Source organism: Mesitornis unicolor, unplaced genomic scaffold (assembly GCF_000695765.1).
Source record: "Mesitornis unicolor isolate BGI_N332 unplaced genomic scaffold, ASM69576v1 scaffold6697, whole genome shotgun sequence".
In the NCBI taxonomy this organism is placed as follows: Eukaryota; Metazoa; Chordata; class Aves; order Mesitornithiformes; family Mesitornithidae; genus Mesitornis; species Mesitornis unicolor.
In genome coordinates this window covers 45,258-62,403 of record NW_010198298.1, presented here as the reverse complement: position 1 = coordinate 62,403, position 17,146 = coordinate 45,258, and the positions used below count along the sequence as shown (strand labels likewise).

Here is a 17,146-nt window from a genome sequence, read left to right as displayed (position 1 = left end):
GCAAAAATCCTGCTTAATATTGCATTTGATAGTCAAATCAGTCCTCCTAGTATCTTCAGGCCTAGTTCAGAATTAAACCCTATAAACATCAGAACCAACAAAAATGGCTTTCTAACCAGGCATATTTTGGCACCTGTTTTTTCTTTTAATTTAAGTTAGCTGTGATATTTAGTCAAATACTTTACTTGGCGGTGTTTTGTTTTTCAGGATGGGAAGAAGAAGTTTGATAAGGAAAGTGAGAAATATTACTCCATCCTAGAGAAGCACTTAAATTTATCAGCAAAGAAGAAAGAATCTCACTTGCAAGATGTAAGCACTAAACGCACTGTTACTCAGTTTCATAATTGCACAGAGATCATAACAAACTGCTTCTCTTAGAGACATGCTGTATTTTGTTAATGGGAAATTGTGATGATTTCTTGCAGTCACGCTTGTTGCGAATATCAGCTCTTGAGTGGGATTGACCTTAATAAGAGTTAAAGTATTTTAACAAGGCAACGTTCTACACGTACAACTTTGTGTACTTCCAAGTACAGCTAATGTTTATTGGTTGCAACAACAGAATTATATTACTACAATAAAAATATGACTTTTATAATGTATATGTGGAATATTTAAAAGTCAAATAATTAATTGCTTTTTTGTTATTTAAATTATTAGTCCATGAAACTGTGCTTCTGTTTCATACAGATTTTAATCTGGGAGACTGAACTGAGGTCATTTTAATGATGCTTTTTTATGCTTCTTTTTCACCTTATTCTGAGATTGCAGCATCATGGCCTGAAATTGTAATGACAGCTTCAGCTTTGAAGTGTCTGTATGGCTAATTCTTTTCTGTTAAAAAACAAACAGACCATGAAGACTTCAAGTTTAACAGGAGAATTCCAGGGCTTTTCATTATGCTGGTAGAAATAATTATGATTTTGTTTTGAGGCAAGTTACAGTAAAACCAGTAATTTGAAATCAATTATATTTGGGGGTTTGTGCCAAAAGTAGTTAAAATTGTATTGATAGGATTACTGTTGTTACGGTGACTCTTAAATCATGGGGATTAGTGTGCTAATGGAGTTTTCTTGGAATATGTGACCATCACTCAGCTGTAAATTGTAGGTGTTTTTTTTTCATGTTTACCAGTAATACTATAATTTGAATTAAATGAGGATTAGCAATTCAGAATTTGTAATAATGTTTATACTCCTGAATGTCATAGCTGTATGTATAATAATCAGTCTAGATAAAACATTAGTTATGTAGGATTGGTTAATTGTTCCACTTGTTTATCATTTTTATATGTACAGCTTTCACTATTCCTAAATATCTTGTGTATTGATGAAGAAACAGTTCTGTTAGTGGCTAAGCACCAGCTGAGAAAAAAATAACTAAATTTTTTACCAAAATGTGGAATAGTGAACTTAAAAACCAATTTATTTTAGAATATAAATAAAATAAGATAAATAAAATATTTTACTCTTAAGACATGAGAATAATTACAGTCTAAAAACAGCAAGTGAAGTGAAAAGTAGCAACTGTGAATCTAATAAACTGTGGAAGAATAACAATGGATTTGGCACAAGTATATAAACTAATGGAAAATCAGAGTAATTTTTCCACTATCTCCTTAAGTGACATCTCTGGATTTAAAAATCTTTAAACTGAGGCTGAGTTTTTGCTTTTCTGGATGCCCCACCTGTAAAGCATCTAGGGCATAACTTGTCACTTCTGTCCTCCCTAGTTTTATCCAGTGGTAGGTATGCTGAAGCAGCAATGTGTACCCACCACAAGTAGAAGGTACAATAGCAAATCAGTACCAAAAACGTTAACCTGGGAGACTTTTGGCCTCTATCTGTATAGTAAATAAAAAGAGGCCATGCACCAGTTCCTGGCCTGAAGAGCAAGTGACATCTGTTGACTCACATCCAGAGTGGTTTGGGTGAGCCCCATTTATTGCCCCTATGTCCAGGACAGAGGTGCCTGGAGCAGCCCACAGCAGAGCCAGGGCACGAGCAATGAGCCAAGGGATGCTGGCAGCTGGGGCTTTGGTTCTCAATGCAAGGGAAGGGAAGTCCTTGCCTCAAGCCCATGTCATGCATTCAGTGAGATGGGAATACCATTTTTTGAGTGCTGCTGTCACACTGAAAAATACTACTTCTTTTTTAACCCACTGTGTCTTAGAGTTTTTGAGGTTTCTTGGTACCTCATCACATTAGGTGGGTTAAGGAGTACTGGGATGAGCAAGGAGCAGTTCTCATACTGCATTGGGCTTTTATACATATTCTCACTTGAGTGCAATTGAAAGCACCTAAATTAGGCTTCTAAAGTTTCATATAGAACCTATTCTATAGAGAGTGGTTTATGTATATTCATCTAATTGAAATTTATTGAGTATTTTAAGGGCCTGCAGGACTGCTTATTCAGTTTACATAGATGAGTAGACTTTTTTTTTCCTTTAGCATCAAAAAGAAACTTCATACTACCGTCTTTTCACTGCCTATGAAAGTCCGCAGCGGAGCAGAAAACAGAATTGAGTGATGTGAAAAGTTAATAAACTCCTGATTTTATTTCTCTGAAGTCTGTTCCAGAATCAGGCATAAATATAGAACAAAGGCTTCAGTCTCCAAGCTGATATGAAGTTCTGGTATACGTTTTAGTGATGCGCTGCATCAATGAAAAAATTAGATATCATACAAGTAGAGACTCAAAATCATATCCATCAAATCTTTTTATTTTTTACATTCAGTTTGAAGCCATAGAGAAACATGTGAAAACCCTTTCAGGTTTTTGAAACTTTAAAATCACTTTCAAAGTGGTTCTTACATATCTGAATCCTTGACATTCACACAAATTCATGAGCTTCTACAGAAGATATATTTTGAAAATTATGAATTAGTCCCTGTACACTAGTGGTGATTATGACCTTAATTTAGAAACCTATCCATTATTTGAGATGGCACTTGGTTGGCATAAGTATCATTACAACTACAGTCTACTTAAATGCTGTTCAGAATAAAGATGGATTTAATTAGGTGTTTAAATACTTTTTCTGAGTCAAAGCCTGAAAGAGCTCATTTCTAAAACTACAGTCTATTATTTGCTTGCAATAATATGTCACAGTTGAAGTCAATCTCAAGTGCTTATTGACTGCACTTCTGTGAGCGAGGGCCTGCTGGGTCACATCCCAAAGTGGTGGCACACGGTTCTGTTCAGCTATGTAGCATTGTCTTTCTGATACAGTTTTTGTGAAATGAAACCATTAACGCAGAGTGTCAAAGAAAACAGTAGCTGAATGCACTATGTGAATGGCACATGGTAGCATTAATTCTGTGGTAAAGTACTTGGTTACTCAGATTCTTGAATGCTTGATTTCTGCTTCATAATATTAAGTTTTGTACTTAATTTCCTGATTGGTCTGTTATGAGAATGGGAAGGAAATGCTAGTACTGAATTGTTTGAAATGTATTGTAGAAGTCCATGCTTTGAAGTAGTGCTGAAGTGCTGTGTTAGGGAAGTGGATCAATACTGTTAAGACCCTGTGCAGCCAAATCATGACAGTAGTGTGTCCTTAACTAAAGAAGCAATGTTAATTATATATGGTGGTATTGATGACCAAGTCCTGCCTGAAGGAACACACTGACTTTTTGCATTTGTGCTGTTAAAAGTACTAAACCTCTTTCATGGTGTGTTTGCTGTTTTAGTGTTTATTATCAAGCGAAGGCAACACCTAGCTTTTCCACTTTTCCTAACATTTTTAATGCCAGAATTGATCTAGAGAATATAGAGAGGTATACTGCTGTATTTAAACTGGAATACGTCAAAAATGGCTGGACTGGTTTAACTCATATTGGTGATACTTGATAAAATTTCTTTTTGACCTAAGACCAAAACCTAACTAATGTAGCCCGAAAGGGATTTGCTTGAGAAAATTATTTGTTACAAAGAAGGATGAATGGAGTCTGCATCATGTCTTTAGACATTATCCACAGACTGCATTGCTTGTCTGTTAGGTCCCTTTCCCATGGCTTGTTTAAATTAAGGATAAAAGCCTATTACCCTTTATCAGCTGATAAGAGCTACTTCTTTAGTTGTTTAGGCAGAAGACACTGTTTTGGTACTGGATCTTCACATCATGTGGCATTATTCAGACACTTCTGACAAGTATTGCCTTGTAGTTCTTGCATTTGAAAATTAAAACATGAAAAAAATATTTATGAGATTAAGGACTTAAATATGTTTCTATTTCAAGAGCATGTGGCTCATACTATGCCTCCTTGTTAAATATAATCTATTTAGGAGAGAAAACACCTTCATGGGACGGTCTTTGAAGCTGAGAAGTAGATACACTTCAGTGCATGTGATACTCAAATATTTCAATAGAAATATTAATCTTTTTGTCTCTCTTTAATTCCTATCCTACTGTCTTGTATTTCTTTTTCTGAACTTTCCATATAGCCGGGACAGATTTTCTGCTGCCACCTTTCTTTGTTTCCCTCCAGGTTCTCCTAAAAACTAGAATATTAAAGTACAAAAAGAAAGAAGAAATCAAAAAGGTGTGGGGAAAAGACATGAGGCTAAAATGTATAATAGCTTCTTAAACTTGTGTTTAGCTATTTTAGGTAGGTATTCTAATTTTCAGGAAGAAGACTGAACTGTATGAAGCATGTAAAGTAATCTTAGGGGAGTTCTGTTTGCCATTGACAAAATCTGTTTTTTAAAGCAATCGTGAGAGTAAATTAATGTTGTCTATATTTCTTTTTGTTGTTTAGGCAGATACACAGATTGACAGAGAACATCAAAACTTCTATGAAGCATCATTAGAATATGTTTTTAAAATTCAAGAAGTACAAGAAAAAAAGAAATTTGAATTTGTTGAACCTGTAAGTTTTATTGTCTTTAAAATGCATGCATTTATACCTGAAAATTGAATTTATAATAACTATTTTTTTCCTCCATTTTTTATGTTGTGATCACAGGTTGTTTGTATATAGACAGACATTAAGATCTTGGCTTGGGTACTTTCCATGTTTATTAAAGGTTTATGTAAGAGTATCATTTCTACTGTGAAGTGAAATGTCTGGTGACTTGGAATGTGCATAACATTTTAATGGGACAACATGTAATGTGGCTATGCAACACATAGTGGTGGTTGCCCGATACCATGGTTTCATGGCTGGAATTTTGAGACGGATTTTGGATTTAAATATTCCATGTAGGCAGTGTACACGTTTTTTCCATGTTATGCATGAAATTAAGTGAAAAATCAGGTTTTCTGTAGGATAGGTTGGGTTTTTTTTGTTGATGGACTCAGTTGTCTTTAGTTTACCTTACACAGAAAAGAAAGCATATGTTGACACACCATAGAAGAAGATAAGGTTGAGTTTCAAAGTCCATATTTAGATCTGGAATTTTCTCCTAGACTGTGTTTCTGCCCCCTTTTCTGATTTTCTGGGTCAGTCAGTACCAAAAGCTGCCTCAATATGCTGTGCTAGCATATTTCTGTGGCACATTAGTAGTATTACTACTGTATTACATAAAGGACTAGCTTGCCAATTGCCTTAGTTAGTAGCTGTAGCCCTTGACCTGTAGCCTTGGTGTCATCTGCCACTTCCCATTAAGCACACTGAGCACGGCAGAGCATCAGCTGTGAGAGAGCAACATGACTGGTATAACTTTTTCCACACCACCTTTCAGCCTTCGTGTAACCAACCGAAGCAGCACTCTTGACTGTGAAATGGGTTGAATTACATCTGTAACACCCAGTGTCTCCAAGAAGAGATTCTCAGATGCCTCCTTTCCGTGATATGAGAATATATTGTATAAGGAATGTTTGACATTGATGCAAACTAATGAACATGAATTCAGCAAGCAGTACTTAGAGAAATCCTATCTCTATGGCATACAGCTGCCAAATCTGAGACTAAAATTTCGCTGGGATTCCAAATAAGAACATTTTTCTACCTGTTACAGATTAATCCAGATTGTCTCTTTCTGTCTGCTTCTGCAAAACTCACATCCTGGAAAAATCTAGCAATCTTGACCTAGCTCTGACCCTGGTATAGGAAACTTTATGATCCTTTAAAGTGGTAGAAACTTACTGGTATTGAGAAGACTTTGCATACAGTTAAAATAGGGCATATTTCATGCTATGTGCCATACAGAGAGGAAGAATAAATTTGATTTTGTATATTTTTGCTGGAGATACTGAGCTTTATCCTTGTGACCAGGAGCTGTCCCCACACTGTGTCAGCCATCACAGCAGCAGCTATGAATTACCAGAATGAAAAAGGATTTATCAGTTCATCAGTGCTGTTACTGAGCAAGCAAGCAGAGAAGGTTATTGGTAAACTCAGTCTTGTGGACCTGGATAGTTTTATCACCAGGTGTACACATCCAGTAGGTAAAATTTACTTTTGAGTTAATCAGTTGCCATCCTGTGTCAGATCAGTAGGCATTTCAGTTTGGTACAGTTTGTTCCATGCTGGTACAGGAAGTACTCTGGTGGCTGGATACTGATAGCCCTTGCAGGCAGTGTCTTCTGGCACCAGGTGTGAAGTTTTTATAATCAATCAGAATATAAAGGTAGCTTAAATTATAACATCAGTTATAAAATTTTGAACCTTCAAAATTATTTTTTTGTTTCTAGTGTCTTGCATACAACATGCTGAAATAAAAAAGTCAAAGTATGCCAAGTAAATTATGCATCAGCAATACTATGAGACAAAATAAAAAGTCTTCAAAATAGGCTTTCTAAAAATGCATAGTTTGTGTAAGTGATGTTGGAAGCATGAGCATGTGCTCCTAGATGCAAGTAGATAAGGACAAACTCTGAATAGAGGTTTATAATGTTTAGGGTAGACTTTTGCAGCTGCTTCTCAGGCCCTGGATTTCTCTGCTGCAATCTGCATTTTGTTTCAAGGAGTTCCAAATGTGTAGAGTGTGAGTAACTGACAGCTGCTATTTGTGATCCTCCTAAATCTTGATTTTTTTTTTTCCGAAGGGAAAAAAAAGACACAACAAAATAAACCTAAAGCCTTTCATACAGATCATGAATTTAAACTTTTTCTCAAGGACAATTTAGTGTTAAAATTTACTTCACAGCAAGTTAAACAGCAAAACAAAGTAAGTGACAATAATATCTGCTCTTGTGGGCCCAGAGAAGATACTCCAAACCCACATGGCTCTCTGAAGATGTTGCGGTTGTTAGGAATACAAACTCCTTCCTAGAGCTCCGCTTTGTCCCTCAGCAGTGCCAGGACTTCCTTGGCCTATAGGAATCGGGGCACAGAGCTCATAAGCAGTAAAACATATGAAATGTGAGGGAGGTCCATTAAATGTCACGAAAGCCCAGAAGTGTTTACGTAAAGAAAAAAAAGCAAGCTACCAACAAACCCTGCCTGTAATTGCCTGCAGTTCCATGAGACTTCACTGTGGATGTTAAATTAAATTTCCTTTTCCTTAGATTTTCTACAATATTAACTACATTCACTTTAATCTTATGGATAAGTACCTTCTGCTGCTATCTACTTATAAATAAAATTAAGCCAGGGAGACAGGGACTTCTGGCTGATGTGCTACAGGCCAAAGGTTAAATTCCTCCCCTATCCGAAACCTAAGTACAGTCTTCTTCCTGTGAGAATGAAATGACCAAGCAGTTTTGAGGTCACCAGCTCTACATAAAAATAAATAAAGTCTCAAGAAGTAGTTGGATTTTGTTTCAGGTTCTGTGTTGAAATCCTTGCAGCGCTGGGGTAGTGTTTAGCGTTGTATTACGGAGTTCAGACCACGCTTTTTATTGATGTGACTGATTACTCGGATTGGAGTAACTATAAGGCACTTGTTGAAATGAAAAAATGTTGATATGAACACATCAGACATTGTACGTGATGTTTGGTGAAACAAATCACTTCTGTATATGTGAAGACCACCCCAAATATATTCTGAAAATATTTTTTGAAAGAGAAAAGGACTGGTTTTGTTTGTTATTTAATATAAATCTCTTTAGAATTATGAGCCTGTCTTTAGGAGCAGTGCCACTCGTAACACCAGCAACAAGAAAACCCTACTGTGAGCATAAGCTTAGGGCTAAAGTCCTTGGCTTTTAGATCTCCTCCATGCAGTGCTATGGCTGTGCCTGTCCTGATGAAACTGGTTATGAAGATGCCTTAACAGCACAGGCCCTTTGGGTACAGGGCGTTTTCTGATGCCTGTCCTTCCACCACTAGTGACACATACATAGAAGCAAATACCATCCTCAGTGTCAGTTGTTTCAACACAGAATTTGAATGAGCTGGTCTAGGACTTGCACTAAGTAAGCATATTTTTACTTTCCTTTTGTTCCTATTTTTTCTGAGTGCTCAGAGAGTATTTGACCAAGAGAACCTCAAGGCCAGATCCTCTGCAATGCACAACTGTCAGAATACCTGAGCAGTACTTCAACTACAATGCATTCAGATTTTTCTCAGGGTTTTTTTACTGCTGTTTCTTTGCTTTCTGATAAATTCTGCTTTGCTGCCATCTTGTGTTAAATATTTTCCTCAGTATTTCTCCATATACTCTGTAAAAGCATTTTGTATGGTAGAAAATGATTTTCTTTAAGTATTGAAGCTGAAATTTAAACCATTTATAGTACATTCTCCAGAAATGCCCTTTAAAATGATCTTTAAAATTCAAGCATAAGCTGACATACTGAAACTTTCTCCCACTTCTTCGTTTATTGTAGTTGTGTTGCGCTCTAACATTCTGCTCTGGCTGCAATTTTGCTGAGTGTTCATTCTGCTCCTGCAGGGCTTCTTTAGCTGAAAGTAGCAGGTTTAGCAGCAGGCTCCTACTTACAGGTAAAGTTAACCCTTTTCACTGATGCGAGTCAGAGTAAGCACAGGAATAGTTATGCTGCTGTATCTGAAGGAGCTGTAGTTGGAGACATAGATGAGTAATTAGATCTAGGCTGTGGGCAGGGTCTTTGCACATCCGGAGCCAGAGCAGAGCCTTAGGTATAATTTACTTATCTTATTCATAGAAAGGGAAGATTAGTTTTCTTTCTTTTCTCTTATGTATTTTTTGGTAGAATTACATTATAAACTTGTACATTATAAAAAAAATCTTCCTGTCCCTTTACATAATTGGAGCTTTGTAAGATAAATTGTTGTATTTGGACCTTCCTCAGAACCACTTAAATAAACAGTAAGAGACTTGCAGGGCCAGGTCCTTAGCTGAGATAATTATTTCAGCTGGGCCGATGATGGTATAAAGCTGAGACAATTTACACAAGCTGTGGAGTTCTTCACTTGACTGGGTTGCCTTCATTGTGCGGTGGTGGGATGTGGATCAGAAATTCATCCCCATTGTAGAGCCCCCACAGAAAGTGGCTTTTATGCCCAAGAATCTTCTCAGTTCTCCAGGCTCCATGACCAACTGGGCAGGCGTGGGCTTTCACCACTTCTGCCTAGGGCCAGTGTTTCATCTGATCCTGCAATACTGGTAAAATCCAAGGGGGAAGTCCTTCTCCCAGCCATGCCTTCACACTTCTATTTGTGCCAGCACTGATGGTCTGTTAACCTTGAACCACTTTAACCTGCTAATGCAGTAAACAGCAGGCTTCCCAGGCAGAGATGCTCACTGAAGAGCTCAGCAGTGCCAGAGCCAGCACAAGTACATGTGGGATGTGTGACAAAGCTGAGTCAGGAAGGGGAGGAGGAAGGGGACGGGGAGAGCAAGCCTTTAGTCTGGCAGCAGCAAGTCATCACGTTAGCTCCTCTGCCCAGAGAGCTGCATCCTTGATCTCTCACCTGTCAAGCTGTGGAAGTTTGCACATTAAAGAGTGTGTAGTGACTTGCGATGCTGGAATGGATGGGGCTTTAAAATGACAAAATATTATTTTAGCTATTCCTCTGATACATGTGTTACCTTAGTACAGCAGTTTCTTAGTGAGTGATAGGAAAAATGGAGGCAGAACAGTTTAACTACATTTATTCAAGTAGGGTTGAATGTAAATTTAAAGAAAATATAAACACAGTAAAAGCTACATTTTTAAGCTGTTTCACTTAGAGTAATTTGTGGTACTGGTAACACAAAAAAAGTGCATTCAATATGAATGGTGGCATTTTTGTTGTGTGATTCTAGGCTACTTCAGTAGTCGATGGAGAGAGATAAATGGTTCCATTGGATCATTCATCCCATCCTGAAAGAGAAGTCTGAAAAAGGACAAAGAATTATGCTCTTGAATACCTGTGGTTTTTTACTGAGTTAGGATGCAGCCTGGACAGCCAGTTACTTAGCCCAGATGATTAGCTTTTCAATGGCTATAATATGCTAAGATAAATCTGTCCTGTTATTATAGCTTTTGTTATTGTATATCCAAGTAAATCTCTCTTTTTTGCTGTTGCTTTCTTTACTTGGTTGTATGTAAGCTAAGTTATATATACAAAGATAGCAGTCTATAATAAAAAAATAAGTGCTTGTCACTTAATAGCAGATAAGAAGACTTACGGTAGTGTCAAAACATTTTTAAGCTTAGAACAGAATAAGTTAGAAGACTTTTAGAACTAATAACTGGTAGGAATGCATTAATTCAGCAGCTGAAATAAGGATTCAGAAAATCTAGTTGCACTTTTTACTACTTAAGCATTACTTTAAAACAAACTTTAAAAAGGATTTTCAATTGGATACATACTCCAACTATTCTGTTGGAGTCAGTCACAGACATACCACACAGAGCTTGCATTTTGTTCAGAGCAGGAAGAAATAGTCTGGATTTCTTGTGTTGTATTAAGCTGTCCAAAACATACTTTCAAGAGTATAATTTGTGGAAAATAGGTCAAAGCCCAAGCAATTACTATGAAGAAAGTGAAAAAATATTTTGAAGAAAAAAAAACCTTGAACTCTGAAAGTATCAACTTGGAAAATGCACACTGGCAAAGACTCCAGCTGAAATACTGGACAGAATTATTAGGACAGTGAATTAAATTATTCTGGAAACAGCAACGTCATGATGCAAAAGCCCATTTAACACCTGTCTTTCTTAAGGTCTCACCATGGATTCCTTGTTTAGCAAAGCTGTGCTATTGCAAGTAGTGAAAGCCTAGAGTGTTCCAGGAGCTAAGACACAGAATGTTTTTTCCTGTTGGTTTGCTGTATTTTGCTGTTGGAAACTAATAAAAAATCAGCTGGCCTTAGTTTTTGCTTTCTAATATTCATCTGATTAGATAAAAAAAGTGTTTTCTAGCTTTTTCTAAGAACTGCTTTTTTCACTATCACAGGTGATACATGTTCCTCATAAGTTAGTGTATGTTCTGTTATGTTTGTGTTATGTAGCATTAAGAGGGCATGTTAAAAATATGTAACACTTCTCAATTTTACCTTTTCAGCTCTTGGCCTTTCTTCAAGGATTATTTACATTTTACCATGAAGGGTATGAGCTGGCTCAGGAGTTTGCACCATACAAGCAGCAGCTGCAGTTCAATTTGCAGAATGTAAGGATGATTTGTATTTACACTATTTTGTTTGCTAATTTAATTTCAGGATATTAAAGTAGACTCATAGCACTTTATTGGAACTCTAAATCTTGCAGTGTTTTGGTAAGCTGAAATTAATATATAAATAGGCAAAGGTTATTTTTTGTAAGTTAATGTAATGCAGATTCCAATCAACAAATTACTTCAGATAGCCAATTTGTGATTTCAAGGTCAAAATTTGGGAGTGAGAACTGAAAAAGAAGGACAACAGCCAAGTTTTTATTAGAAAGCACAGTAGTCCACATAGGCTTAAACATGTTTAAATGCTTTCTTGAGGGTGGAGCTTGTCTTCTGGAGTAAGTGGATGTCCCAGAAATGCTCCGGCTGGTACAGAATGATGCAGTTTGTTTCTTTGAAATCACAGTTTGCCACAAGAAGCTTGTTCTGCTGTCTGCTAGCTTTCCACTGTATATAAAGCACACTTGGGAAGTCATTCTCTGGATGTTCTCTGGAGCATCAAAGAACTGGTGGGTCCTTCCTCCACAGCAAGCAACTCTTGAGCATCAAGTTCCACCAGAAGAAAGGATCTGTTATTTATGTAGAGAGTCACTCTCAACTGAGCAGATGGATCTTTTGCTCTAGACTGGTCTGAATTCGGTGGTAAAAGCCACACAAGATTAACTGTGCCCAAAAAATCCATAGCTTTGAGAAATAACAAAAATGCATTTAATCAGCATACTTTTCCACACATCATAACTGCTGTATACAATGTATATTTATTTCAATGTGTAACTCAAATGTTAGGCTTCCAGGGAGATACAAGTGAGTAGATACAAGGTATCTTTACACCCAGTTTGCATTAGAACCACCATTACTTGCATTTAAGGCAAAGAATTAAGTTCAATATCTTAATATTGGGCAAGCCCTACATTTTTCATTATGAGTAATATCAAAGTACAGAAGAAATTTAAAAAGGAGTTCTGTCATGCTATGATTTACTCCAAATGCTGTGTTTTTAGACATGTCACTCCATTTCTTTTCCATTTATTTCTTTCAAGAAAAGATACTCACCCAGCAGAATTTTTTATAGCTCCACTAAAGTCAAAGAAGCAATGATAGTTTGGAAGATCTGACATCAGCTTTTTTGGATAGTGCCTTGGCCACTGAACCTAGGTCTGGGATGCAAGAGCACCTTACTGTGCTCAACTGCTACCTAATCATAGAATGGTTTGGGTAGGAAGAGACCTTAAGGCTCATACAGTCCAGCTCCTGCTGTGGCCAGGGACACCTCCCACCAGACCAGGTTACCCAAAACCCCATCCAACCTGGTCTGGAACAGTTCCAGGGGGGGGCCATCCACAAGTTCCCTGGACAACCTGTGCCAGTGTCTCACCACCCTCATAGTGAAGAATTTCATCCTAATATCTAGTCTAAATCTACCCTGTTTCAGTTTGAAACCATTACTCCTTCTCCTATCACTACATGCCCTTGTAGTCCCTCTCCCTCTGTCATGTAGGCCTCCTTCAGGTACCAGAAGGCTTCTATAAGGTTTCCCCGAAGCCTTCTCTTCTCCAGGCTAAACAGCCCCAGCTCTATCAGCCTGTCTTTGTAGCAGAGGTGCTCCAGCCCCTTGATCATGGCCCTCCTCTGGACTCACTCCAACAGGTCCATGTAATCATAGAAACATAAAATGTATTTGTTTGGAAGGGACCTTTAAAGATCATCTGGTCCAACCCCCCTGCAGTTAGCTGGGACAATGTTACCAGATCAGGTTGCTCAGAGCCCCATCAAGCCTCACCTTAAATATCTCCAGGGATGGGGCCTCCACCACCTCTCCGGGCAACCTGTTCCAGTGATCTGTCACCCTCATGGTGAAAAACTTTTTCCTAATATCCAATCTAAATCTACCCTTTTCTAGTTTATAACCATTACCCCTTGTCTTATCGCTACATGCCCTAGTGAACAGCTTTCCCACAGCTTTCTTATAGGCACCTTTCAGGTATTGGAAGATCGCTATAAGGTCCCCTTGGAGTCTTCTCCAGGCTGAACAACCCCAACTCTCTCAGCCTATGCTCTTCTTATGTTGGGGGCCCCAGAGTTGGATGCAGTCCTCCAAGTGGGGTCTCACAAGAGCAGAATAGAGGAAAAGAATCACTTTCCTTGAGTTACTGGCCATGCTTTTTTTGAAGCAGTACAGGATATTCCCTGTGGGTTACTGGAAAATAAAACACTGACATTTTCCTTGTAGTATCTCGCTAGTTGAGATGCATATGTTGGTTCAAAGTTGAAAAATGGCATTATGTTAGCACTGTTAATGCAGATCTGTGTTCTTAGGAGTACTGCACATTTCCAGTTTTTGCTGCAATTAGACATGCAGCACACCTCCGTAGCCCCTTATTCTGTCTGTTGTTCATATGTAGCTACAGATCCCATTTAAAATGCTGCTTGGGGAAATAAGGTGAAACCTCTTAGATGACTAACCTTTTCCTTTTGGATCAAAATGCAAATGTTTTCTGTCTGTAGAGCATCTCTGCTCCTTGTCCTTTGATGTTATGTGTTTGCTACTTATGGTTTGCTACTAATACTCTTCCAGATAAAGGCACAAGGGGTCAGTGTTGTTGCACAGCACAGTTTCAGTGTAGGGAGAAAAATGTGCTTCAGTCCAGAGATTCATTTATTTTAGTATGGCAGGTTCTGAGAGGAGCATTAGCCCACAGCGCAGACCAAAACTGGCATTGTAAGTCAGAATATGTCAGTATCTTCTATGCTTATATCTGTAGAAACAGAATTATTAACAGATTTTCTCCATTTCAATGTTAATTAAGAAATAGTTAAACTTAATCTCTTCTTAAATACTATATAAGTACAGCTTGAAGTTGTAAATACAGAGATAGAGGGAGATGTAAAGTTAGGCAGAAAGAACAGTGTATTATGGTATTTTTTATTATATTTATACATCAGAGAAACATAAACAAGAAGATATAATGGGATACAGTACATCATTCACCGCTGTTACACAGACATTTGAATTCTGGCTCCAGATCTAGATCCACAGCTCCTTTTTGCCAGCTGGGCTGTCTACTAACTTGTCACTCAGAGCATCACCCAACCACAGACTGAAGTGAAATAATTTTTGTAGAGAAAGACAAACTTAGGAGAGTGTTCAGGGAAAATTGTGTTCAGCCTGTCTGTTCTAGCTGTCAAAAGTACTCCTCTCCTTGCATTGTGTGTTAAGGTACTGGAGAATAGAGTTGATCTGAACTGCTCTGTCTGTTCTTAAAATTGTCCTACAGCTTAGAGCAGGAGCAGTAACAGCTGTAGGAGTAGCAGAGTAGTGCCAGACCAACAGCTCTTTACAGGTCACCATGTCCTGACATGACCTATTGTCACTTTCACAGTTTCACCTGGCCAGTGGCTTACTTAGTATCTCCATTTGGATTTGTTTTCTGTTTGATAGAAAGTCCTGGAAGCTTTAAAGTAGTAATTAAAAACTTAATAGACATATAGAGGTAAGCTCTGAAGATTCCTCCCTTCAGTGGCATGTCCCTCTTGACCTGAACTGATCTTCACCCTAAGGATGTAATCTAAGTAGTTCAGAGAATAATTTTATCTTCCTCTCTAATGATTAATTGGGTATTGTTTGTCTTCAAGAAGAAGATTTTAACTTGTGTGTTACTACAGTCCTGCACAACTCTATGAATGGCTCACAAAAAGGGGACAGTATTTACCAGTGTATAAAGTCTTGAGAGCAGGATTAAAGTCCACAAGATGGCTTTGCAGAAACATTACAAAAATCTTTACTCTTTTATATTACCTGTAGGAACAAAGTGTTCAACACCTGGTATATTAGTAGCAACCTATCAACAGCACCTCATGATAATTCTCCTCTACTGTACTATACTAGATGTGTGTGAGGAAACCCTGGCCCCACTGAATTCCATAGGAAAAAATGTCCATTTATATGCATATAGATAGTAGCAAATATTAATAACCTACCTTTGTACTTAATTGTTTGCTTGGCCAGATGCCTGGTTACACACACGGTATGTAGGACAGAGACAGTCCTGTGCTTTTAACACAGTCCTGCCACTTCTGACCTGTTTCTTACCTAATGTATTTATATTATACTTAACTGTGGTGTTTGCATAGTTCTATCAAAAGATGTTCATTACAGAGCTGGTAACCTGACTATTCTAAGTATCAGCAGATGTGGTATTATCGTGGAATCATAGAATGTATTGGGTTGGAAGAGACCCTTAAAGATCATCCAGTCCAACCCTCTGCACTGCACATACAGATACACAGTACATTTGTCTCTTCCACATGTGGGGAAGAGCTGCAGCTCCTCCACTGCAGCTGTCTAGAGACATTAGCCTGGCATTAACCTAAACCAGTGGATTCTGCTCTGTACTTCAGCAGCTTCTAGTTTAGCCTAGCTTCCGTCTGGGTATCCTATAGTACATAGAGAGAAAGCCTGCGTCTGTCTGCAAAGTACTATAAGCATAACTAAAGATATGGAATGACTTCCTTTCTGAAGTTAGTGACCTGCAGAAAGAGAATGTTCTCAAGTATAGACTTGTGTGCTTAAGTTGAATTCTTCATTGCTACGTTATTTCTAGGCTTCTAGAGCAATGAAAAGTATTATTTTTTTATAGCTTTTTCTTTATCTCTGGCAAATGCTTCTGTTGGTCTCTGATAGTCTCCTCGGCATTGTTACTAATTAGGTCTCTGCTGTGTTTTAGTAGTTGCGTGCAATAATGTGTTTTTTTCTTTGTTTCTTTTACCGGGTATTAGACCCGGAATAACTTTGAAAGCACCAGGCAGGAAGTGGAGAGACTCATGCAAAGAATGAAATCAGCCAACCAGGAATACAGACCACCAAGTCAATGGACAATGGAAGGCTATCTCTATGTGCAGGAGAAACGTGAGTAAAACAGATGCAGCTTTTAATTTAATTTGAAAGGCACAGCAACTAATACAAGGATGAGAAAATGGTTTCGTTTGCAGGACAACAAAACACTTCTGTGTTTCAATGTCTGCAGATTTCTGCTATGATGGCTTTCCAAATGATCGAGAGGTTCAAAATAAAAGCAAGTGTTTAACTTTGCAAAAAACACTCAGATTAGCTACCGTCAGATGGAATGGTGATCAAAACACTTGTAAGCAAGTCAAGTCCTTCCCCCTGGGTCCTTGTGGGTAGGTCCCTGCTATCAGCCACCCCAGTGGCTGACTGGCAGCAGGCTCTGCTCTGGCAGTCCTACTCCTTGCTGCAGAAACTGTAAGCTCTGCCTGCCAAATCCTGCTGCCTCCTGGACTTCCTGTGCTTGAACAGGGCCCATAGTTCACCCAGCACGAGCAACTTCCATCTTGTACCAGAGATCTCCACTAATCCAGCTACCTTAAGAGTAAATGAATATGCACAGTGGAAAACAAAAGTGTAAGAGGAAGAAAAGTAATCTAAATAGTCTGTCAGCTTCAAAGTAGCTGCAGTTGTATCCTATGTTTTATTCACTTCATGAGAAATGAGAATGAAGTGATTAACTCAATGAAGTTGTGATAAGGGTGTGAAACTACTTAGAAGAGCCTAGCAATACATCATGTTATGTATTAGAACTATAAAATATGCAAAAAGTCAGATAAGAGAATTCAAAACTATACGTCACCTGAAGTGTCAGCTGCCACTGTTTTATGCTCTAACAGAT

At 38.1% G+C, this 17,146-nt stretch overlaps 1 protein-coding gene across 1 annotated transcript in view; it reads left to right on the top strand.

Annotated features, from left to right (window-relative positions):
- Positions 1-207: 207 nt before the first annotated feature.
- The window catches only part of ARHGAP42 (Rho GTPase activating protein 42), a gene marked incomplete at its 5' end in the record, with an annotated part of 53,070 nt that continues 36,131 nt past the window's right edge, over positions 208-17,146 (top strand). Inside the window, 4 exons of the mRNA XM_010189098.1 lie at positions 208-309; positions 4,761-4,871; positions 11,358-11,462; positions 16,239-16,368. Coding sequence (XP_010187400.1) covers positions 208-309; positions 4,761-4,871; positions 11,358-11,462; positions 16,239-16,368 — 448 coding nt within the window. The remainder of the gene's footprint in view (positions 310-4,760; positions 4,872-11,357; positions 11,463-16,238; positions 16,369-17,146) is intronic.